We start from the raw sequence: 25,862 nt of genomic DNA, 5'->3' as shown, positions 1-25,862 counted from the left end.
TGCGTGGGAGAGGAGGGGATGCCCGACGCTCCAAAACACCAGACGAAACGAAAACAAACCGCACCGCAATGCGCAGCGTTTCATTTGGATACCATACAACGGTTCGTATTATTTAACGGCTCACAAAGCGAACTCAAGCACATTTCGTTTTGCTTACCGATGAAAAGCTACGGGGACTCATCTCGATAACATTTTTCGTCCGGGCCACCGGCTGGGGTAAAATGGCGATATAGATGCGTGCGAGATCATTTGAGCTCAAAGAAAAGAGAACACTGTAAGCATAAAGTTCCTTTAAAACACACGGAATCCAAAGAAAGGCATCTCCCAATGTGGTACCCAGCCTCTGCTCTGTTGTCCGGGAGTACGCTATAAACGATTGGTGCTGCACGAATTAAATGGCAAAAAAACGGAATAAAAGTTCCACCTCCTTTAAGCGCTGAATGGTGGAATCAGGAGCGTCTTGGCGTTTACTAATGACGCTATTGGTTCGTGTCTACGTCTGTCAAATCTCACTGGTCACAAGCCTACAAAGCAACATGATGCTCTAAATATCACGAAGTATAACATTTGGAGAGTTCGCAACGGCCAATAATATCTTAAATTATGTATAAATATTAAGTGTAACCTATCTCTTATACACATTTTAAGACGCTAACGTTACCTTAAACTGTACACTCTCAGAACAAAAATGTTTAAAAATTGTACTTTTGGGGGTACAACGGCTGGGGCAGTAACCTTAAAAGGAAATCTTACCTTTTTAACCCTAAAAGCTGCATTTTAGTACGTAAGAGTAGCAATATTTTAAGATAGGCTACTACTATGAACCATTTAGGGGTTGATAAGGGTCCTGCCTCAGTGACAGCATGTGGCATATACCCTTAAAAGTAAAACTTTTTTTCTGAGAGTGTATGGATGCTGTGTTCTGTAAGGAGATCTGCCTTGAAAATAAAAGCATGCAGGAATTTTTCCTCAAATATTTTTGTGCAGGGTATTAGATTTAGGCTACATTTTTAATTATTTACGCATTTGATGTAGCCTACATATTATATTATACATTCTATAATTGATGTATACTAATATAGAATGCTACCTTATGGTTCTAATTACAGTTTTAATAAAGCATTATCAAAGCCTTTATTTATTATTCGGCTGGGCTGGAAGAGGGTCTTGGTGGGGGTTTCCTTGGTTTGTAAAGGTTGGAAACCGAGTATTAAAACAAGGATTCTTTGGGATTAAAATCAGGAAAGCAGATTTTTTTCTGTTATATAACTCAAGAACAATGACATAGGGATAGTTAATTCACGACAAACACACTAAACAGTGCCTGTTCTGGTAGCTATTCTTTGTAGTTGGCGCCACCTGCTGTTTGTTTCTCTCTTTCGTTCACTGTGCTCTCCACTTTTAGCCTATAGGCTATTCACAGGTTTACACAAAACATAATGAATAATTGGCGATGAATAAAATAAGGTTAATGATGTTATTCACTCTCTCGCTCTCTCAAATGTTTTTGAAAGGAGATTAGGATAATACAGTACACAGGCCATTGCAGCAGCGCATTAGGCTGGAGTCTTGCCATATTGTGAAGCAAGTTATTGCTTAAACCCAAAAAAAGTTGCATTGTGTGGGAATGTTGGTGCACAGAAGGGTTAAACACTGGTCTAGGTGCTGCAGGCTTGTTTCCCTCTCTTTCTTTCTCGCTTATTCTTTAAGACATCTCTCATGACACTGAGCGCATCAGTAGGTGTCCATTCGCCATGATCAGTGTGTGATCTTCATGTGATTTCCAGATCTGTGGATTGTTGTCTGATATTTTAGTTGTGTAGAACTGCATTAGAAGAAAGCCATGGCGCTTATCACAAGAGGACTCCGCAGGCTCTTTTTTTGGACCAAGAGAGGAAATAGCACAATTATAGGTGAGGTTGTGGCTGTTTTGCTTTGTAATTAATTTTTATTAACAGTATGATGGAACCATATGATAGATCATTTATTATTATTATTATTATTATCTGATATATTATGTAATGATATTTTCCCCTCATTGCTATATCTACTGAACTCTGTTAAAGTCCCTTTTCAAATCCTTTTAATTTGTGTATCACAGGGTATTAGAGTTATACTGTAATTTGATATGATGCTGTTACTGGCAAGGGAAATTGCCTGTCAGACAGGTCTGCTTGTTGATAGATTGTTGAGTGCATCCATAGCTCAGGGCAATACAGACCTGTTTTACTTTTTGGAACTTACATTGCATGTAATTAATAATAATAATAACAATACTACTACTACTACTACTATTAATAATAATAATAATAATAATAATAATAACTATTGTTGTTGTTAATGCTGTTATTACTATATTTACAGTGTAACATCATCATGCAGTTAATGTAATTTTAGAAGAAAACATACATTGGTTATTATTATTATCATCATCATCATCATCATCATCATCATGTTTTGTCCTAATTACCTACGCTTTTCTTGCCAGTGGCAGCATAAACTATAGTTTAAACTATCTTCAATTTTATGTTTGTGCTATGGGCACTTGTGGCCTAATGGTTAGAGAGTCGGACTTGTAACCCGGAGGTCACGGGTTAGATTTTCAGTACCAGCAGGAAATTTAGGTGGGGGGAGTGAATGAACAGCACTCTCTTCCACTCTCATTATCCACAACTGAGCCCCTAATCGCTCCCCAGGCGCCACAGGAAAAATGGCTGCCCACTGCTCCGGGTGTGTGTTCACAGTGTGTGTGTTCAATACTCACTGCTGTGTGTGTGCACTTGGATGGGTGAGCACAAATTCCGAGTATGGGACACAATAAACAGTAAGTTGCTAGGTTTCATTGATATGGGAAAAATAGACTGTTTTGCAAATGATGGGATGCTTTAACTGTAAGGTAAAAAAACATGCCATTATTATTAGTAGTAGTAGTGGTAGTAGTAGAAGGTCTGGTAGTAGTAATATAAAACATTGACCTCCGTTTTCACAGACAAGGCTTAAACCTAGTCTCAGACTAAAACGCACGCTTGCTGTTTTTAACTAATTGCTCTGACATTTCTTAAAATATGTCATTTTTGCGTTGTGTTCAGTTTAGTGTTTTCCCGCCACTCGTTCACGGTTACCATCATGATTAGTTCATAAATGTCAGCTGTGTTCTATTAATTATCCTCAGTTGTGTTTGCTATTTAAGTTCCTCCTGTACACTATGTCTCTGTGCGATCTCCGTCAATGTTAAGTGTGTGTTGCGCCTGCCTGTTTGCCTTTGCTGTAATATCAAGGATAATTGTTATTAAAACTCATTGTTGGATCTTTAATCATTGTCTTCATCTGTTTGCCTGCAACCACCCGTGAAAGAAGAACGGGCCTCCCATAATAGATGAATGGGGAAAGTTCATCACTGTGGTTCAGGAAAGCCACGATTTCTTGGATTACTCAAGGGAGTTTTTCTGGCTTGCCATCGCCAGCTCCCTCGACGATGAGACCCTGAGGACCTTGTTCCAGATAGGGGCAACATTCAGCCACCCCATCGACCTTCCAGACACCACAGGACTCGACTGGAGGGAAACCTTAATTCGGGTGTCTGGAGAGCGTCGCATCCCAGTCCAGAATTAAGCCAGACCCAAAGCAAGTTCCACCACTGACGACCACTAGGGAGTCACTTGAGCCCCACCCCCCCACCCCCAACGCCCGCAGAGACGGAGGAGTTATTTGCGGCAATGAGTGAGCCAGTGCCTAAGAAAGGGAGGACAGCATCCACCAACCCGCCGGAGGAGAAACTCCCCGGAGAATCTGACCAGGAGTGTGAGCCAGTGACATCAGCAGCCGAGGGAACAAAGACGGAGGACTGGCTGATGCACTTCAACGGGGACTTGTTGATTCCCTCCCTATCCCACCTGGTATCTGAATTTTTTATTATGAGAACCGTTGGGACTTGAATCAGTCTGTCTGTTTAGATTTACCGCTGCTTAATGACAGCACTAAGGATACTATGAACTTTGATTTTTCTGTCTGTTCAGATTTACTGCTGTTTAAAGACAGCATGGAGGATTTTATCGACTGGGAATTACTTTTTTTTTTTACTGACCTGTATTGACTGTGTGTTCCTGACTGTGGCCTTCTCAAGTCTCTACGCCACCTCAGTACTCAGCCAGTCCTCCAGCCCCATCGCTACCGGTGGTTTGCAGCCCTGCAACATCTCCGTGGAAGCCCCGTTTTGACATTGAGCGCAGGTCACGCAAACACCAGCAGCGCCTGCGAATCTGGATTCTACGGCTTCGCCTCCGGCCTCTGATCCCTTCACTACACCTCAGCCTGTCAACCTGTCGGCTCTGTCTTGGCTCCTCCCATCTTCGGCTCCATCAGAGACCCGCGGACTTGTGGCTCAGCCGGGTTCCCTCATCCTGTCAGCTCCCACTTGGTCAGTCGTCCCACCTCATCCGCCACAGACTTGAGGGCAGTCCGTTGCACTCCGTCCCTCCACCCCTACAGCTGCAGTGGTTTTCTTCTTCCCTTCTGTCCTCTGTCACACCATCTTCGCCCCAGCCCTCGGGATCTCCAGCTCCACCTATGTCACTTGTCGCCACGACTGCGCCTTGGTCTCCAGTGCCAGCAGCTCCACTCAGTACAATCGGTCTTCCGTCTGCGCCTTTGAGTCCACCAGCTCCATCTCCCACGGTCGTCCCCCAGCTGTTGTCAGCCACTACGCCACCTTGGCTCCTCCCTGCCTCGACTCCACCGTAGGCAATTGGCTGTGGGGAACTCTGGGTCTGTGCCCTCCATCATCTCCTCCGGGGTCATCCTTGTCCGTTTCCAAAACCTCCCCCACTGCTCCCTCCTACTTCCAGTTATGGCGCACCTTTTCAGTGGGGGTGTACTGTCACAGTTGTGTTCAGTTTAGTGTTTTTATGGACTTTCAGTTTGTTTTCATTTGTCACATGTTCCTTTGTTCAGTTTCCCGCCACTCGTATGTCTCCCCGTTTACCATGATTAGTTCATAAATGTCAGCTGTGTTCTATTAATTATCCTCAGTTGTGTTTGCTATTTAAGTTCCTCCTGTTCACTATGTCTCTGTGCGATCTTTGGCAATGTTAAGTGTGTGTTGCACACTTCTTTTTTTTTAAAGCATGTTTATAAAAGCTACTTAAATGTCCTAATTGAACTATTGAAAACCTATAATCCTGGCTTAATCTAAGCCCTGTCTGTGAATCCAGACCTAATAATAACAATATTATTTTATAATTATATTATAATTATATTATCTACTATATATTGTTGTTGTTGTTATGTTTTAATCTAATAACTATAGCATAATTTGCAAACTACCCAGTTTGTTCCATCTTAATACAAATATAAGGTATATAAGGTGTCTTTGTTACAGTGTAATTATACATTTAAGTACAGTACTTGTACTTACTGTAGGGTTAGGATTAGGGCTTGGTTTGGGGTTAGTTGCATGTAATTATACATAATTTACAGTTAACTACATGTAACAAGGACACAAATAAACTGTTACCAAAAACTAGTTTAAACAGTGGTTGTAAAACTCTTGTTTGAGGTGACTCATGACTCATTCTTTTATGTTTGTTGGCATCAGCAGACACCTTGTTGGCTCAGTAAGGGAGCATACAGGTAACCTCCATAACATGCACTGTCCACTAAAGTAAGATTAAATTATACTAGAGGAATTATGGATGGTAACCTATGTCCTGCTGCAAGGGCCTTAGAGATGTGGTAACTGATCCTCTTTTCAGAGCAATCAATAATGCAGGTGGCAACCCAGAGGCCGATGAGTCTCTTAAAGGAGTGATCTCAGTATTAGGTATCAGTGAAACATTCTTGGGCCTCCATACGGCTGCTTTTCTACCTATTTGTTCATCCAAAATATATATATATATATTTTTAACTTTTTTTAACTAAGGAAAGTATCTGCATTGCTTCTTTATTATGGATTGCTCAAAGATCTTTTAGTGCATGGCAACTGTTACCTGGATCCCTTAAAAACAGGAAGTGAGTAACTTTGTAAGTGGTAAGCTGATAATGTGTTGTTTTCTAAGAGTTTCAGCCTTAATAAGAATACAGGTATTAACATGATGACTTTTTATTTCCTGGAATGATTCTTGTGGTTGTTTTTCTAAATTTGCATTAGTTTTTATTCCTCCTATTGTCCATGCTAACGTGTATGATCCATCAAAAATATTGTTATTTACAGTGTAGCCTACTTATGATGTTCAGGTTGTATTGCAAAACACTTTTGTGGCTAGGGACTAGGTTAGGGACAGGTTTGGTGGTATAGGGTGGGTTAAGGGAAGGCTCAATAGTGTAATTATAGATGTAATTACAGCTGTAATTACATACAGATATATTTTTTATATATATGTACAATGTAAAATACGTATTTACACAATAAGAGCATTTGTAGAGTATGTTTGTAGTGGTTCTATCGTGAAATTAAGTTTTACAATGGATTTTTTACATTGTCTTACCATGAGCAAATGCTCATGCTTAAAACATGAAGGTCTGCTGTCAAACATCTGTCAGCTGAGGTTTCCTGTTCCGCCTCCAGTGAGTTCAGCAGCACAGAAGAGACACTCCTGTGGAAGAATATTACTTTTCAGCACATTCTTCTGTTTTATGGGTGGTGATTCCCTCTTTCCCATCATCAGGTCAGCTGATAAGATCTAATTACAAGGCTATCATGAGGTGCTCAGAGTGTGTCTCCTGTATCATAGCTGTACATTCATTCTGCTCTTGTATAGTTGCTCTAGTTATAAGACCAATTAAATGGCTTAATTTATCATTTATATCTTTTATCAATAAGGTCTTCTAGATTATGTGTTTATGGTTTTGTTTGTGTGAGGGCATCAAGCTTGTTATGTGAGCTTTGATAACAAAACCAATGAAATGTGAAGCTGTTTTGTTAGGTCACAAAGTTATTTGGGTATAAAGTATAAAGTATACTCACATGTCACAGTTAGAATTAGTGCAAGAAATAAATGTCATGACAGCCTCAGCTGACACAGCAATGGGTTGGGCGTTAAACGTTAACTTCGGATCTGTGTTAGTACGAAGCCCTCGCCTTTAGACATCACAGGCCAAAGGCATTACAGACCAAAGGTCTCTTACCATACCACTATCTCTATGAGCTCAACATATGCTGTATGAGAGGACAGACGTCACTGCAGTGGATTCGATCGGAATAGCTGCGTCTTTTCGTGAGTCGGGGAACTTTTTAGAAGAAAGGTAGCGTTTTCACAATGGCAGCATTCAAGCTTTGATTTTACTCTTATCTCATCAAAACATGCTGACTTTTTTTGTGTTCGGTAGCTTTCATTTTCTGATTATTCAACTAATATTTCTGTTATTGATGATAGAATACTGTTGATTCAGTGAGTTTGTGCTTGTAACTTGGGTGACATGAAACACTGCTGGGATGTTGACATGGCCTGCGGTGTGACATGCTACACTAGCATTGTGCTAATTCATTTATAGCTGTTTTTTCCTGCAACATTTTATGGTCTCATATTATTTGAAAGGCTACATGGAATATTTGTACTTTTAAAATTCATTTATGTTAATTATTTTTTAAAACTTTTCATTTAAACAAAGAATCATGGTTTCCACAAAAATATTAAGCAGCACAACAGTTTTCAACTTTAATAATAATAAGACATGTTTCTTGAGCAGCGAATCATCATATTAGAATGATTTCTGAAAGGATCATGTGACATGGAAGACTAGAGTAATGATTGTGAAAATTCAGCTTGACAGTCACATGAATAAATTAGATTTATTACTTATTACTTACATATCAAAATAGAAAAGTGTAATTTTAAATTAACATTGTAATAAAATTGTAATAACAGTTTTTACTGCACACTGTAAGAAAAGTCATTTTACAGAAAAAAAATGGCAATTGTGGTTGAGCAGATAATTCTGTAAAAATACATTTAAAATGTAAACATATTTGCTGAATAACCTGTAAATTTTACCATTTAAAACAACTGAAATTTGCAAGGTTTTTACCTTTATAATATACTGACCAGCATAATAAAACTGGTTATAAAGAGAAAGCCACATGATGAATCAAAGTTCATCACAATAGCTTTTCCACAAGGTGAGGTAAATAAGAATGCATTGAAGGTGTTTTACTGTATTTTACTGTACAGTTACATGAAATGTAAGGTTAGATCTATTACAGTTTTTCCCTGCACAGTAAGGGAACTTACTGTTAACCTATCAACATCATTCTTTACAGTGGATCAAATAAATGCATCTTTGTTGAGCATAATGTATTTTGTTCCAAAACAAAAAATAATAAACTAAATAAAGTAAATTCTCACCATCCTCAAACTCTTGAAAGGTACTGTACATCAACTATACCCATTTATAACTGCATTTTGTGAAGTATTTTTACCAGTTGAGTTAATTGATTTGCTTATCATAGAGATACAGCGTTGGGCAAACATGGTATATAGAGCACAAACTCTCTGTGTGTACCTATTTTTCCAGGTCTTTTGCATGGTGAGAACTGCTGTGAGGAGAGCAGCATGGAGAACAACGTCACACAGATCTCCCGAGAAGATTTGGAGGAACTGAGAGAGGCTTTCAACAAAATCGGTCAGTAAAACTGCATGAATATCACTGTAGGTTTAGTAAATTATGCATTGGATCATGTTAAATGTGCTTGAATCATCTGACTTGGTGCTTGTGAGGTGTCAAACATTATCGATGAGTACATAAACGTATCACATGGTTCTATATACATAATTTATAATTTTTTTATAGAATCCTGAAGTATGGCGTCAAAGATTTTCTGCAATGAAGAATTAAACTAGTATAAAATCTATTACTAAAACTGTTTTTCATTCTAGATATTGATAACAGTGGCTATGTAAGCGATTTTGAACTTCAAGAGCTATTTCGAGAAGCCAGCTTTCACCTTCCGGGATACAAGGTACGGGAGATTGTGGAGAAGTTCATTGCTGGTGATACCAACAAAGATGAGAAGATCAGTTTTGAAGAGTTTGTTGTGGTAAGCCTGACTATGAGTTTTTGTCTTATCTTGAAGTGTTAATGGGTTGTTAATGGTCAAAGTATGCGTCAGCTGCTCACGCCTCTGTCGCACTTTGAAAGTTCAGATCTCACTAAATTCTTCAGATATACCAAGAGCTAAGAAGTAAGGAAGTGAGAGAAACTTTCCGCAAGTCCATCTCCAGGCGGGATGGGATTCGTTCATTTGGAGGAACATCAAAAATCTCAAGTGAAGGAACGCAGCATTCTTACTCAGGTGGTGACATATACATCCCCTACACTCTTAAAAATAAAGGTTCCAAAACAAAGGATGTTTTTGCAGCGATGCCATAGAATAACCATTTTAAGTTCACCAAAGAAGTTCTTAAAAGAACCATTTTTTTTTTTCTTAGTGTGGAGAACATTTTAATAATCTAAAGAACCTAGAATCTTTTTTCACTAGAAAGGTTCAGTGGATGTTAAAGGCTCTTCATGGAACCATCAACGACAATAAAGAACCCTTATTTTTAAAAAATGTAGATAAAATTGAAATGTTTCTTAGTTTCATTCTTAACTCTTTCCCCGCCTGCATCGAAACATCAATAGTCCATCAATACCAAAGCTTGCACAGTTGTATACCTCTCTGTGGGTTCGACATTTCATTTGATAACATTAGGCAGATTGATTTCTATGCTGTTGAATGTTTAATGATTACATTAGCTTACTTGTGCGTAAGCAATGCTTCTATCAGCTCCTTCTGGGCTGCGTTTAACTCCACTTTTAGACATACACTTGCAAACTTCTCTAATCACTTCCCTAATCCCCTCCAACATTTTGAAGTGCATTCAACTTCGTCAAGTGGGCGAGGGAAGTTTGTCTGGACAGTCCCTCAACCTCTCGATTTTGGTGTGAGGGAGCGAGTCTACTCAATATGTACACTTCAGGCAGATCCATAGACAACAATGCAACATGACTGTGACGTCACAGCAGATCGCGCTTAATTTACCCCCACCCCACACAACTGTATGAAGTTGAAGTTATTTTAAGTTCCTTTAAACGCATAATACTTGTAGCTACCTTAAGCTGACTGTTTTTTACATAGTTATAGTTGACTGTATTGTTATCATTTTAGTTTGTGCAATTTTTGTAATTTTCTCTAATAGCCCAAGCATACACACAGGCCTATAGAATGCTGCATAATAAAACTGTAAATAATAAATATGTTCTATTGCTGATTCAAGATAAAGGGCTTAAGGCCCCGGTATACTTCAAACGAAGTTCTTTCGTTCTTTGTTTAGGGGTAAAACGAAGTTCGAAATTTGTGACCAGTGATATACTGTAAAGGAACATCTGACGCCGCCCACACTGCTAAGAGCGACGGTTAGATGATGTAAATATGTGCCGTACACTTTCTTCTCAGTAACAAAATAAACACAACAAGAATGAGAAAACGGCAAGCATTTATTATAGAAAGCATAAGAAAAGCGTCTGATCATAACAGCATGGGAATGTTAGCATGAGCTCTGCAAATTAGCACTCCAGTCACGTCACGTCTTCATATAGCACTTTATTTAATAGATTGCTTAAAATCAAGCAGCTTTACAGTATCAAACATGAAAAACAGTGTTAGTGTCTCATTTTTTACAAGCACAACTTCATTTTGTACTATAAAGCGGCTATCCAGTGTGTTCATGTTTTCACCCGCGGAGATCTTACCTCAACGAACTCAACAGATGAAATGAGTCAGAGTCACTCGCGTCCCAGGCGAGTGACGGCGGAGCCTCAGCGCACACCTCCTGTCACGTTATCGTCACTGACCAATTGTAGTACAAAGGTGTTTTGCAGCTGGAGCGAACTTTTCCTGAAATTTCGCTTTGGCAAGCCGTTTCGAACTTCCAAAAAGAACACAAAACGAACTTCGTTTTGGCCTGATTTTGTCCGAAATTACGTCACATCAGTTCGTTCTTCGGTGTCGTTTGAAGGGGCTTTTAAGGTCAGAACACACCAAGCCGATGCCGACGAAATAGTGGCGACGAAAGCAGACTGCTGGGTTGGCTCACGTCGGCAGCGTCTGTGTCCAAAGTTGGCCTGACACACCAAACCAACGCTAAACAGCTGACGGCCAAGTAGCACGTCCGTTCTGCGCCTGCGCAAGATGAAATGCCTTTCCGTACCAGCAGGTGGCAGTAGCTGAACAGCCAATCAGAATGATCAGATGGCCCGACGGACCGACAAGCTCCGACGGTGATTCAACGGCTGCATCCGAAAACCTAGGTAGCTGTCTTGCTGCCTCGCTGTCTTATAAGAGAATGACTTGTACGGCAGCGTTTATGCATGAAGGCACCTCGCGAAACTGATTTCGGACAGACTTCTGAGGCAGTGTAACAGTTTAATGATCTACAGCAATATAGCGCGAGCTTTGGTGAGAACTAAACAAATATTTAATTATTACAGTAGTAATTTCTCGATAGAAATGATATCAAAATTGAAATATGTTGGTCAAAATTGTTCATTTATACACAAACTGAGCAGCAAACGCAACTTTCGGACGCCATCTTTATTTTTCTAGCTCAACTGTTACAGAATGGAAAGCACAGGATTGTGGGATATCAAAGGCAGCTAAGGATACATCTATGCTTCCTTCAAAAATCGATCAGAAGAAGGTATCTCATGAGACAGGAAGTGAAGCTAACATTGGATTCGGATGTGCCTTGATGCCTTACTACCTTGAAATGTGTCCTCCGAAGGCAGCATTTTCCAGTTTTCGGACGCAGCCAACATTTCGAATCGGCCGGAAAAAAAAAAAAACAACTTAAGCCGACGGTGCAGAACACACTGAGAAAACTTAGTCGGTTGACGAACAAAAACTGCCCGACGGCCGACCGTCGGCTTGGTGTGTTCCTGCCTTTAGGGTGTTCCATTTAAACATATTGCAAGGGGTCCGCCAGTAGTGGGCACTAAAGCAACGTAAGCAATGACGTACATCCAACTGAACAAGACGGAGGGAAGTTAGCGAGGGAAAGGCATAAAACATTGGACTTAAATGCAGCCATTCGTTTATGCAGATCTTATTCTTAGTTTGTTTTTAGATCTGGAGATGGTTTACTATTTCAGAAGATGCATAAATACACCCCCTGCCTTATAACAGTGAATACAGGGATTTTAGGAAAAACTCAGTGGCGAGAAACTGTTTTCAAAAATGACGGAAAATCTTGTCAATGGCGGGGAAACAGTTAACGCACATTTGTTTTGTTTTTTTCCAAAACAACAACAAAAAAGGCTTATCTGCATTCTTCAAGATGTAATAACTTGATTTGCCTTATTTTGGGTTGATATCATAAATCTCCTGCCCACCTCCATTCTGCCATGTAATGCCCCCTTTTCACCATCCAATGAATTCCTGTTAAATGAATCAAGTCAGGCTTCATCAATATTTTCTTATTGAATATCCTGTTTCACTTGGAAACACATAAAAATCAAGCCTCTGAGCAGTTCCTGCTGTGCTTGAGCCCTGCTTTAGGAGAGTCAAACTATATTTGAACAGTTTGGAGTGACATTTGTAAATTAACGATCCCTGACACAAGTGGACCAAATGTAATTTTGCTAATGTTTTGTTTTTATAAACGGTTCTCAGATGAAGAAAAAGTGGCCTTTGTCAACTGGATCAATAAGTCCTTGGCAAAAGATCCTGACTGCAAACATCTGATCCCAATGGATCCGGGAACTGACAGTTTATTCAAATCCGTAAAAGATGGAATTTTGCTGTGGTAATATAAGAATAACTGGTTTACTGTGTAATGTTTTTGTTTTGTTTGTTTGCTGTTCATTACACTGCTATTAATAATTCATCACATTTACTGATAAATAAGAGTTCATGTTTAACAACCTCTTGGTCGTTTCTTTGCAGCAAAATGATTAACCTCTCACAGCCAGACACCATTGATGAGCGGGTGATCAACACAAAGAAATCCACTCCATTTACAATGACTGTAAGTGCGCTCACTTTTGAAACCCAACAAAGAGGTGACATCAGAATAAAGATCTTTGAAAACCTCACCTAATGAGTGATTCTCAACCCCTCCTAAAAAAAAAACAAAAAAAAAAAAAAACCTTTTTTACAAAAAAAATTGACAATTAAAGGTGCTCTAAGTGATGTCACGCGTTTTTAGGCCAAAACATTTTTTGTCACATACAGCAAACATCTCCTCACTATCCGCTAAAAAAATGCGGTCTCTGTAGTCCCTACCATCTCCGAAAAAGGCAATAAAAACAAACTGGTGCAGCCTGGCCCACGAATCATAATAAACATGCTCCAGCCAATAACCAACAAGAATGATTTTAAATGCGCGTTCATGACTGTTTCAGGAAGCACGGAGAGGAGGAGAAGGAGGAGGAGGAGGAGGGAGGGTCTAGCTAGCCTCTGTTTTGTTTGACAACACTTCGAACGTCAACAGGAAGTTACTCCACCCAGGATCACTTAGAGCACCTTTAATGGCACAATGTGATTAATTCTTATCCCTTAGGAGTCGTTTACACAGCATCGTTTTCAACTAAAAACATGTTTAGGCTGTTCATTTACATGACAACTTCATTTTAGGGACCTGAAAATGCAAACTTTTGAAAACAGGTCTCAAAATGCACATTTTTTAAAACGATACTATTATCGTCTCTATGTAAACTATAAAAAAGTGAATTTGTGAAAACGGTGACGTCATGCGCATGCATTACGAGTTCGGTCTATAGGTGCATAGTGTTTTTTTCACAAAGTGTCATCGCCAACTACTGGCCTGGCATTAATAATACAGGCTTTTGGTCATTTTCATGGATCCGTGTGAACAGGGATCATTTTGACAATGGTGTCGTCTGTACCCAAAAGAAAAAAAAAATTAGTACATTGTTGTTGTGTAAACGTGCCCTTAGTCATTGCCATTATTTTCAATGCATTAACTAATTAACTAATGCTAACAAACATTAACTAATGCTGCATTAACTAAGATTAGCTAATGTTAACTAATGCTAACAAATGGAACATTATTGTATAAAGTGCTACCATCTTTTATTTATTCAGAATATACAGATTTAACTATTATTATAGTCTTATTACTTTTTATTTTGGGTCACATATAACATGGACATGTTCTTGGCAAGTTTTGTGAGATTCACTCCAATGCACTTTATCTTTATTATCTTTAAGACCCATTGACACAAAGAATGATAGCTATATAGATAATGATAATGACTATATTAGCAAACCACCTCACCACATGATAACACTCTGTTTATTATAAGCATGTGCTGAAGTTATGTTGTCTGCTTGAGCTCATTAAATCAAGCGGATTATGATTGGCTATCCATGTTTTTAGTGATTTCAATAATTTTGTTCCTTTGTGTCATTATTTTTATAGTTGTACCTCCCTATTCTCATAGAAGTACAATGATTATAATAATTTTATAGTTATAGTTGTCAGCATTGGTGTGAAAGGCCTTTAGAATATTTATTATGTGTATAGATGTGTGGATTAAAGACGGATATTTTGACAACAAATAAAGTTCAATTCATTTCTTTACTGCCCTCTTTACTATTACAGGAGAATTTGATGTTGGCACTTAACTCTGCTTCGGCTATTGGCTGCACAGTAGTCAACATCGATGCACAGGATATGAAAGCAGGGACCCCGCACCTAGTGCTTGGCCTCCTTTGGCAAATCATAAAAATCGGCCTCTTCGCTGACATTGAGATCTCACGCAATGAAGGTCATTACTCTGCTGTAGTAGTCTAAATTGATTTTTGGTAATCTTGATGCCATCCAATGTGGTTACTAATTGCTGCCATAAAGAAATAAAAGCATGCATGTACGTGAGTGACTGATTTATGTCTCTTAAGAGGTTTCAATAACACGTGTCTGTGTATTTATGTGTGTGTAGCTCTAATTGCATTGCTCGATGAATCAGAAGAGTTGGACCAACTGATGTCAATGTCCCCTGAGGACCTTTTGCTGCGATGGGTCAACTATCACCTCAAAGCTGCTGGCTGGCAACAAATCAGAAACTTCAGTGATGATATCAAGGTAGTTTATGCTTCATCAAAGAAGACATCATCATCCATTCATCGTTCAGTCATTAATGATCATTCACATCACTCCATTAGAACTAGGCTTTGGAAGTTTACCATACAGCTTTTTTTTTCCCCCTGACCAAAATATATTTCAAATACACTACCATTCAAAAGTTTTGGGTCATTGAGATTTTCATTTATTTATTTTATTAATTTAATTAATTTAATTATTTTTTAAAGAAATTAATACTTTTATTCAGCAAGGGTGCATTAAATTGATCAAACATTACAGTAAAGTACGGAGCCCCTAAAGGGACAAGGGGTGGGGTGAGATGGGAGGAATGATTATGCATTTTGCATTCCCCCAAGAAATTCTGCATTCGCTCCCAAAACTTTTGTGACACAAAGGCTCTCAGGGGAACACAAAACATTTTGCAAGCGTAGCAAAATTTCTCGGGAAAACGCAAACATTTTGTGAGCAAATGCAAAGTTTCTTGGGGAAACGCAAAACATTTTGCAAGAGAATGCAAAGTTTCTCAGGGAAATCCAAAACATTTTGCAAGAGAATGCAAAGTTTCTCAGGGAAATCCAAAACATTTTGCGAGAGAACGCAAAGTTTTTTAGGAAAACGCAAAACATTTTGCGAGAGAATGCAAAGTTTCTCAGGGAAATCCAAAATATTTTGCGAGAGAACGCAAAGTTTTTTTAGGGAAACGCAAAACATTTTGCGAGCAAATGCAAAGTTTCTCTGGGGGAACGGCAAATGTTTTGTGAGTGAGTGCAAAGTTTCTCGGGAAAACAAACATTTTGCACAAAAACGCAAAAGCATTGACAAAGCATTTTTTTTTTTTTCATGAGCAGCAAATCAACATAGAATGATTTCTGAAGTATCATGTGAAGCTGAATACTGGAGTAATGATGCTGAAAATTCAGCTTTGATCACACAAATAAATTACATTTTAAAATGCATTCAAATAGAAAACAGCTGTAATAACAATATTAATGTTTTTACTGTATTTTTGATCAAATAAATGCAGCTTAGTAAGCATAAGAGACCAAACTTTTAAACAGTATATGATAAATATACGTTAAAGGAGTGTAGATTAAGGAAGTATATTTATTGAAATTTAAAGTATATTTAGTTTAAAACTTCAAGTGCCAAAAAAAGTGCACTTAAAGGGATAGTTTACCCAACAATGAAAATTCTGTCATCATTTGCTCAGCCTCAAGTTGTCCCAAACCTGTATGAATTTCTTTCTCCTGCAGAACACAAAATAAGATTATATTAAAGATTGTTGGTAACCAAACAGTTGATGGGCCCCTTTGACTTTTTTGAAAAAAAAAAAAAAAAAAATGACTATGGAAGTTAATGGGGTCCATCAACTGTTTAGTTATCGACATTCTTCAAATTATATTCTTTTGTGTCGGCAGAAAAAAGAAATGCATACAGGCTTGGAATAACTTGACTGTGAATAAATGCTTTTCATTTCAGGGATTTTCATTTTTTAACTATTCCTTTTCAGGGGCAAGAAAATGCATTTCCAATCTTAAAATTATAAATATATACAAATAATTATATATATATATATAGATATAGATATACATATGCAAAATTTCTCAGGAAAACGCAAACATTTTGTGAGCAAATGCAAAGCTTCTCAGGGGAATGCAAACATTTTGCAAGAGATATAGTTAGATATAATATAGATAGATAGATAGATATATTTATATATAGATATATTTTTATTTTTTTATTTTTTTTGTCAGTTGTTGTATATTATGAAATACTGCATAGGTTATGCTGAGTAAATTAATGACAGACTTTGATAAAAACCTATAAAAGGTTTTTGGCCAGGCCTTTGGTCTGGTTTGACATAAAATCCTTTGAGCTGTTATTTGCATGTTAGTTGATATTGACTTATATAATGCTCTCAGGACTCCAGGGCATATTTCCACCTGCTTGGTCAGATCTCACCTAAAGGAGACGGGGATGATGAGATGAGGATTGACATTGACATGTCTGGTCTGAATGTAAGTCAATCTGAATGTTTCATCAACAGCCTTTGCCTTTTCACTGAGGAAGTCAACATGCTGATTTATTTCCTGTGTCAGAGTGTTCCACCACTTTATGACACAATTTAGTGCAGATAAGAAAGAGGGTGACATTTTGATACCCAACACTGACTGCTGTCACAACAAAGTTAGGGGAAATATGTGAACAAAAGACAACCAAGAAGGGACATCAGACATACAGCAAAAATACTACATTTGGAATGGAAACCAAAAATATAAAAATAAAACTGGATAAATAAAAAAATATTTCAATGATGAACACTGAATGGAAGTGCAAAACTTTTACACTGAATGGAAAGCCAGTACAATAATATATTTTATATTATTGTACTGGCTTTCCATGTGAACACTGTCTATTTTTCAAGCTAAATAAAGTATCTTAGAATACTGAATGAGGTTGTAAAATGTAATGTTTGTACAGTTACGTCCTCATATTGTCCTATCATCGTGGCACAGCACAGAACAGCCATTAATCTTATTTTGGCAGATGTCTTCTAGATAATCTTCTGCTTTAGAGCATAGTTTCAGATCTTTCAGATTTAAGCATAGTTATTCAGATTGAATAACTCTCCCCTTTAGGAGCGTGATGATGAAATGCGAGCTGAGCTGATGCTGAGGCAGGCAGATCGCCTAGATTGCAGACAGTTTGTCACTCCCCGGGATGTGTTGGCAGGAAACCATAAGCTCAACATGGCCTTTGTGGCCAATCTTTTCAACATGTACCCGGCCTTGAACAGACCCACCAACAATGGCATTGATTATGCAATTGAGGGTGAGTTGCATTATTTTATGTGAATGTGCTAAACACGTACTGAAAGAAAGGTGTTATGTATGCAGTTTGGAACCCTTTAGAATATCAGAGAGGATTTTGACTGCCTGTGATAAATGATGCTGCATTACCTTTGCTTCACATATGAGCTCACATCCTGTCTGAAATACCAACCAGAAAAACAAGAAAGATACTCAAACCGCAAGATCCATGAAAGTATTCATAATACATTGTTAATGGCTTATAACCGTTGATTGTTTGAAAGAAATCTATCATATTTTAATCTTTATTTTGTGATTTATCTGACTGTCATAATGGTAGGGTTATCGTCACCACCAACTTGAAGTATTTTCTGAAAACAAGATTTAAAATCTTGTTTTCATCATAGTTGATGTTCATTTCAACATTTACTAATACATTTTTAAAAACAAAAGTTGCATCAGAAAAATAATTTAATTGACCTGAGCATTGTTAGTTATTGTGAGTTAATACTTTAACTAACATTAACTAATGAGACCTTATTGTAAGGTGTTGCCAATATGTTTTAAGTGCAGTTTTCCATAAAATACAAAATGGGTTGTTTCTTAGGATATTTCTGAGCTCTATTTATTTGTGTGTAGGAAATGGTTGTTTTATAGAGCCTGATAACAAATAGGAAACATCATCTATGTAAAGAAGTCACTTTAGATAATAGGTAAAGTTTCAAGATACTCTGTCCGTTAAAGGGTTGCATTTCTTCCAATGCATACATGAAAGACATGCAGTACATATTGTTCTTCTCAAGACCATTGACAATTTGGTGCTTTTTGAGTTACTTCAACTATCTGCAGTGTTATCAGTGAGCAGCAGGGGGCGCCTGTGGCTTACTTCACACATACAGTAATGCATGTGTACAGTATGTGTGTTAGAGGATCACATGTGACATCAGTAATTGGGGGTTTATCTCACTGTCTGTTTATCTCTCTTCTGTCCTCTTTATCTGATTGTTCTATTTTCTTTTCCATTCCATCTCTTTAAATACAGTATGTCATCAGCCATACAGATACACATACATTTGCCAGAACCCGCTTAACTGCCTTTTTCCCATTTACATTGCAAAGGGAGATAAATGATTATTTTACCATCATGCTCTTGGCTGCATTCATAACAATATTAATTCAGTCTGCAGCCTGATGTTATTGTTAATTAGGGTAAAGGTCTATTGTGCAAACTAAGAGAATATGTAGCTCAGGATTATGCAAACATTATGTAACAGACTATCATCATGTAATCATTCTGGTGCACTTTAATCATTTGTATTTAAAGGGCTTTATTAAAAATGTATTTACCAGGAGCATATCATGGAAAACAGGATTTCCGCTGTACAATATAGGCATACAAAATATTCACAATACAAAGCTTCCTCCCTAGTCCACTTATGTAATGTATGAAAACTTAACTGCAAAAAAGCTCAGGAAATAGTTTTACATATGACCACCCACATTTATATATCAATGTCAATCTGTTAACCTATTCAGTATACAGCAAATTGATCCATGATATACAGCAGTGTAAGTTACAGGTACACAGACATATAGAAGTCCTAAAGGGACAGCAGCAAAAATAGCCAGTTTAATTCTCAGAGGGTGGACAGTTTTTTTGGGTGGATTTATAATGTGAGGTCAATATCAACATGGACATCCAACTAAAATAGTATTCAAAAAATATTCAAAAATAAACTGCATCTACAGTCCATAATGATCCTCAAAATAAATGGCAGACATAACACATTGGTGTGACTTTGGCTAATAAATGATGCCTCTCTCTTTTGACAGGGGAAACAAGAGAGGACAGGACATTCAGAAACTGGATGAATTCTCTGGGGGTTTCTCCGCATGTCAATCACTTGTACAGGTAACACAGCCATTTGTTTAGCTTACAGTAATGCTATAGTTTTCTACGGTGACAGTGGAACTATCAGGACTGATTCTGAAATCAAAAGCTAAAAACAATATGAAACATAATGAATCATTACACAGCAAAATCCCCAGAGTTAAATCAACTCTACTTAGAGTAGATTTGGTCCCTCTCTAAATAGTGTTAAAATAACACTGAAGCAGAGTTAAAGTTACTGAGATAATTAAGCAATTAATTAAGTGATGATTGAGCAATAATGATAAACACCTGTTGTTAACAAGCAGAATCAGTGAAGAAAAGAGAAACGAACTACAACGGACTTCAGTCATAGCCTTAGATGAAATCAACTGAAGATACAAATTGTTAAATCTCTGTAGATCTGATTAAACAACTCCAGAAACAGCATTACCAGCTTCACATTTTACTAACCAGATTGATTTTATTTTCAAAAATCTACAGAATTAAGAATTAACAGAGGTTTATTGATAAAGAAAAGAAAAGAAAAGAAAAGAAAAGAAAAGAAAAGAAAAGAAAAGAAAAGAAAAGAAAGGAAAGGAAAATGACGGCACCATGAAGAAGATTAGCGTTTGCTTAAGTTGGGCTCTTGACCCTTGACTTTCTATGTTAGATTTTTCTCTGCAACAATGCGTATGCTGTTGTTGTAAAGCCATGAGGTCAGTGCCTTACAGTGAGCAGATGTTAGCTGCTTTTATATGATGATATAGTCATTGTGAGATTCCTGGATTGCATCCAAAGCAACTGCTCATATATTTTGTCATTTATACTTTTTGGTTTTACATTACCAGCCCTGTGAAACTACAGCATGATGAGCATTGCAGCAAACAGACATATTGAATAATTTTAAAACCGTGTAGTGCATACAATTTTTTGAACTACTGCATCACCTAGACACACACAGACATCAAGAATCAGCATATGAATCTCAACAATAGTGATTAAAAAAAGAGTTTCCCGCTGCAATGCATGCTGGGTATCACCATAGGACAAAACCCCCATCATGCACTGCAATATGAATAATTATTGTCACCACTGTTGAGGATTGTATGCTATATTTTCATGCATAAGCCAGAACGCTAATAGTTGCTCATTTTTAGCATTGAAGAGTTATGATGGCATTTATTTAATGGAATTTCTAAGTCAATTGTAGTTCTTGTGTTTCTCTTTTCTTCAGTTATTCTGCTTGTTAACAGCAGGTGTTCATCATTAATGTTCAATCATCACTTAATTAATTGCTTAATTATCTCATTAAATTTAACTCTGCTTTAGTGTTACTTTAACACTATTTAGAGAGAGACCAAATGTACTCTGAGTTGATTTAACTCTGGGGATGTTACTGTGTATAGGTTCATGGTGGAAGGCAAAATAAATTTAACCCTCTATGGTACAGAGTTGCCATATGGCAACAATTAATTTCTACTCATTTCCTTGTCATTCAGAAAAAAATACAATATATTGCACTTTGGGAATTAAAAGGATAGGCCTTAAGGTTGCCAATGATGTGCTGTTTTTAATTCCCATGACATTTGAATGTCCCTGTAATACTCTCTTTCCCACTGTCACCCTCACACGGAAGACACCTGTTGAAGTGCTCCAGAAATTGCTCTATTTCATCTCTTCTCAATGGGGATTTTTTTTTGCAGCAGCATCTTTGATAAAATAAATTAGAAAGTTTTGTCTAACATAGTTTTACTGTAAATTTAGAAAATATCTAGGTTGCCATATGGCAACTCTGTACCATAGTGGAATTGCAGTAATGTATTTCCCCATTGGGATTTTTTATAGATAGTAGCATCAACAATATGATTGTGGTTATTTATTTATTTTGAATTGTTTATTGCAGTATAGTTGTATTTATGTATAAATAACAAAGTTATTTCTTCTTTTCTGAAAATGAATATAGCAATATTTTATGGAAAGGGCAATGGGAAGAGTGCAGAGTTAGCTTTTCCATGTGATGAGTGTGAGGATGAGTTAGCCGAATGATAGGGATTAAATGATAGGGATCTACTTATAGAGTTTCAAGTATATAAATCTATCAATTTCTAAAACAAATGTGCATTTAAATAGAAAATAAAATAATAATTTTATAGAAAAACTACTTTTTGACCATTTTCCATTGTGGTACAGAGTTGTCATATGGCATCGTTCCCCTAAGTCCCCCCCAAAAATTTTTGATTTGCATAATTGAAGCTATTTCATGTAATAAAAACTTATTTGAAAATAGATTTCATGGTTAGAACATAATGCGTACCATAGAGGGTTAATAAACAAAAATGTATGCATGTATATTGATTTATTTATTCACATATTTTTAAATGCATTAACACCATTATTTTTTAAAATGTTTAACATTTAAAAATGGAAATATAACTAAAAAAATATAGAAATAACACTATAAAATGTAGAAATAACACTATAATATGATATTATTTACAAAATATTGTCATATTAGTGCTCCACTAATATGACTAAGGCTATTTCTTAAACTTAGGTTTGTTCTAAACCTCCTTTCTAAAGTATTACATTTAGGCATACACTGTAACTTGTGCATACATTTACATGTATTAATTTAGCAGATGCTTTTACACAAAATGACAGATAATAGATAAATTAGGAGTTATTATTATAGATAGATAGATAGATAGATAGATAGGCAGGCAGACTGATTGATTGATTGATTGATTGATTGATTGATTGATTGATTGATTGATTGATTGATTGATTGATTGATTGATTGATGACAGACAGACAGACAGACAGACAGACAGACAGACAGACAGACAGATAGATAGATAGATAGATAGATAGATAGATAGATAGATAGATAGATAGATAGATAGATAGATAGATAGATAGATAGATAGATAGATAGATAGATAGATAGATAGATAGATAGATAGATAGATAGATAGTGCTTTGAATGAAACCATAAAGATGGCTGTTAAATGATTAGACAAACGTCAGCTATAAAAAATAAATAAATAAACCTTTGAATAAGGGGCCTGGGCCATATTCAGAAACCTGAATATCAGAGAAACTAAAATTAGAAACCACTTAGCAAAGCCCTAGCAACCTCAAACAGCTAACAAAAATGTCAGAATCCCCTTAAAACCAGAGCACACGCCTAACCACAAGGCCACAGCTCTGACATGTTGCTTTTTGTCTTTTATTGTTGTGCTTTGGAGAAAATTTGCTGACAAATCAGTGGTGGTTTGTACATTTAAACATCATTTATATTGATTCATTGTACAACATAAAACATTATAACCAAAAGAGTTCATAATGAACATCTTCTTCTCCAGCGATCTGCATGATGGTCTCATCATTCTTCAGTTATATGAGAGAATCCAAGTTCCTGTTGACTGGACTAGAGTGAATAAACCTCCCTATCCAATACTGGGCTCCAACATGAAGAAGGTTTGTACAAGTTCAGCTTTGAGTTTCAAAAGGTTACAAGTACAAGGAGCAAATAACTGAGATAAAAGAACTGGATCACCTTCGAGTCACACACACACGCACACACACACACACACACACACACACACACACACACACACACACACACACACACACACACACACACACACATTATATATACATACATACATATGTAAATGTTTGTTTCTGAGAGCAAATTAAATATGCCTGTACTGCAACATGTTGGATTTCTGTCTCTGCTGAAATGATTTCCACAGCTGCCTCAGGGTAGTGACTCAGTTTAGAATTCAAAATCAACACTTTATTCATCAAAAATGCTATTTATGTATGCATACTGCTGTCGTCGGGGTTAAATTATACATGTCATGTTAATTTGGCTGACATATGTTTGTTTTGTAGCTTGAGAATTGTAATTATGCGGTTGCACTGGGCAAAAAGGAAGCAAAGTTTTCCTTAGTAGGAATCGGTGGTGAGAATATCAATGAGGGAAGCGCCATGCACACCCTGGCACTGGTCTGGCAACTAATGAGAAGGTACTTTATCTATACATAAAGATTTCAACATGCTTTCATGACAATTCTAACTACTTCACATTGTGAAATACTTTTACAATTTAAAAGAACTGTTTTGTTTTTGAATGAATTTTAAAATGTCATTAATTCCTGTGATGCAAAGCTACATTTTCAGCATCATTACTCCAGTCTTCAGTGTCACATGATCCTTCAGAAATCATTCTAATTTACTGATTTGATGCTCAAGAAACGTACTATTATCAATGTTGAACACAGTTGTGCAAAATGTGAAGCATATTAATTACCTTGTTTCTTACAAACAATAACTCTTGCAGATACACATTGAAGGTTCTGTCTGACATCGGTGATGGGGAAATAGTCAGTGACCAAATTATTATCAATTGGGTGAACAACACCTTGAAACAAGGCGGTAAAGACTCGTATATTAACAGCTTCAAGGTGAATCCCATTCGACACAATGTTTTAGCAGTACTGCTTTCCTACTGTACCATGAAGTGAATGAATTCATATTGGGATTCAAATAATATCAAACATGTCTAAGTTTAAATGAAATGTAATTGTATATGATGTATTGTTTCAGGACAAATCAATCAGCACTAGCCTGCCAGTGATTGATCTGATCGACATCATCATGCCCAAAGCCATTAAATTTGAGATGGTGAAGAGTGGAGAAATGACGCCAGAGGACAAGCTGAACAATGCAAAGTAAGTTCCCCCACGGCTCCTCATAAATTACCCTGATACACATCTGACGGCAAATTGCCTGTTGTCTCGCCACCAGCAACCTTCTCCGTATCTCTGTTTCCCACTCACAGATATGCAATCTCAGTGGCACGAAAAATTGGAGTAAAGGTGTACGCCCTGCCCGATGACCTTGTGGAGGTCAACCCCAAGATGGTGATGACGGTGTTTGCATGCCTCATGGGAAGAAGCTTGAAGAAAGTCAATGGCTGACCTTTCTTAAAGATGTTGTCAGAAAGCACAACCCTCACGTTGCACTTTTTCTTCCCCTAACGTCCCTTCTGCCTTACGCACCAACACTTTAATGCAATTCTTGTTGTTTTTATGAATATTTCCTCATGAATTCACCTCCTGTTAATTGCATCGAAATATATTTCACTAATCATTTCATTTCTACTAGCTAAGATACTATATGTAGATGCAAGATTATTCAAAGATAATGTTATTTTCTTAATATCTGTGAATCCTTTATTTCTTCATTGACTCATTAAAACAATTATTTCGGTTGAAGCCAGATTGTAAATAGCTGGATATTTTTACGTTGCGTAAATAAAGGTGCTCACAAGAAATATTTGAGCCATGTAGATCTGCACATTCATTCAGTTGGTTATTTAATCAGGCTTAGAATCAGCTGACAACCTGTCCTGGCTTATAATCATACATTTTGTCTAAATATTTGCTTATCCAGGGAAGCGCATTGTAATCTAGAGGAGGATATTTTACAGCGAATGTGTGTTGAAAGCAGAAAAATGCCACAATTGGCAGAAAAAAATCATTAAACTAGCATCCACATCATTTAACAGTGGCCAGAATTCCAAACACTTTCCTGGGCTCTGCCTCCTAATTACAGTCATCTCTGCCATTGTCGAATGAGTCCAGCTCTCTTTTAGAGGGAGTTTCTCTCAATGTCATTGTGAAATTCCAGATGTGTTTGAGTTTCTGGGATAATTTCAGCTGAGCTGAGCGTTCCCCTTTGACAGTTGTACCATCACGTAGAGCTACGCTCTGTTTCACCCAGGAAAATATTCGAAGCCCCCTCTGGGCACAGTGGATTCACTTAACAATGTGTCTCATTCTCTGTACTGCATTATGTTACTGTACAGAAACACTATAGCAGATCTCAGTATTTGAACGAGTTTGGAAAAATATCAATATTGCTACCCAGTTCCAGCATTAATATGCCAATTCAAATGCTAAACTCTTGTGAAAATGAAGTGTGCTTAATTGCACTTAACGGAATGTGCACTAGTGTACTGTAAATCTTATATTATTTTAAAAACTGTACTTGCAGATAACAATATTAATGAAATAAAAGGCTATAACGAGA

The 25,862-nt window shown here is 37.2% G+C and overlaps 1 protein-coding gene across 3 annotated transcripts; it reads left to right on the top strand.

The window, feature by feature from the left end:
* pls1 (plastin 1 (I isoform)) lies at window positions 1-25,862 on the top strand. 3 transcript variants are annotated; one of them, XM_048163194.1, is made up of 16 exons: window positions 1-101; window positions 8,509-8,616; window positions 8,871-9,031; window positions 9,157-9,286; window positions 12,644-12,776; window positions 12,917-12,998; window positions 14,598-14,763; window positions 14,935-15,077; window positions 17,000-17,095; window positions 17,717-17,909; window positions 19,721-19,799; window positions 23,126-23,240; window positions 23,661-23,794; window positions 24,109-24,232; window positions 24,375-24,499; window positions 24,610-25,862. In XM_048163194.1, exons 2-16 carry the CDS (start codon window positions 8,547-8,549, stop codon window positions 24,746-24,748), a joined length of 1,890 nt encoding a protein of 629 aa, XP_048019151.1. In that variant the 5' UTR covers window positions 1-101; window positions 8,509-8,546; the 3' UTR covers window positions 24,749-25,862. The 3 variants fall into 3 exon arrangements, with proteins under 3 accessions (XP_048019151.1, XP_048019149.1, XP_048019150.1); XM_048163192.1 differs by lacking the exon at window positions 1-101 and adding an exon at window positions 1,823-1,913; XM_048163193.1 differs by lacking the exon at window positions 1-101 and adding an exon at window positions 7,067-7,239.

Source organism: Megalobrama amblycephala, linkage group LG17 (genome assembly GCF_018812025.1).
Source record: "Megalobrama amblycephala isolate DHTTF-2021 linkage group LG17, ASM1881202v1, whole genome shotgun sequence".
Taxonomy (NCBI): domain Eukaryota; kingdom Metazoa; phylum Chordata; class Actinopteri; order Cypriniformes; family Xenocyprididae; genus Megalobrama; species Megalobrama amblycephala.
The sequence above is the reverse complement of the archived record's forward strand: the minus strand, read 5'-3'. Positions and strand labels throughout refer to the sequence as shown.

Coding starts and splice junctions, on each gene's coding strand:
- pls1 (XM_048163192.1), top strand. CDS start 1,844: ATGGCGCTTATCACAAGAGGACTCCGCAGGCTCTTTTTTTGGACCAAG. Junction 9,287..12,643: donor AACGCAGCATTCTTACTCAG/GTGGTGACATAT, acceptor AACGGTTCTCAG/ATGAAGAAAAAGTGGCCTTT. Junction 12,999..14,597: donor CCACTCCATTTACAATGACT/GTAAGTGCGCTC, acceptor TTACTATTACAG/GAGAATTTGATGTTGGCACT.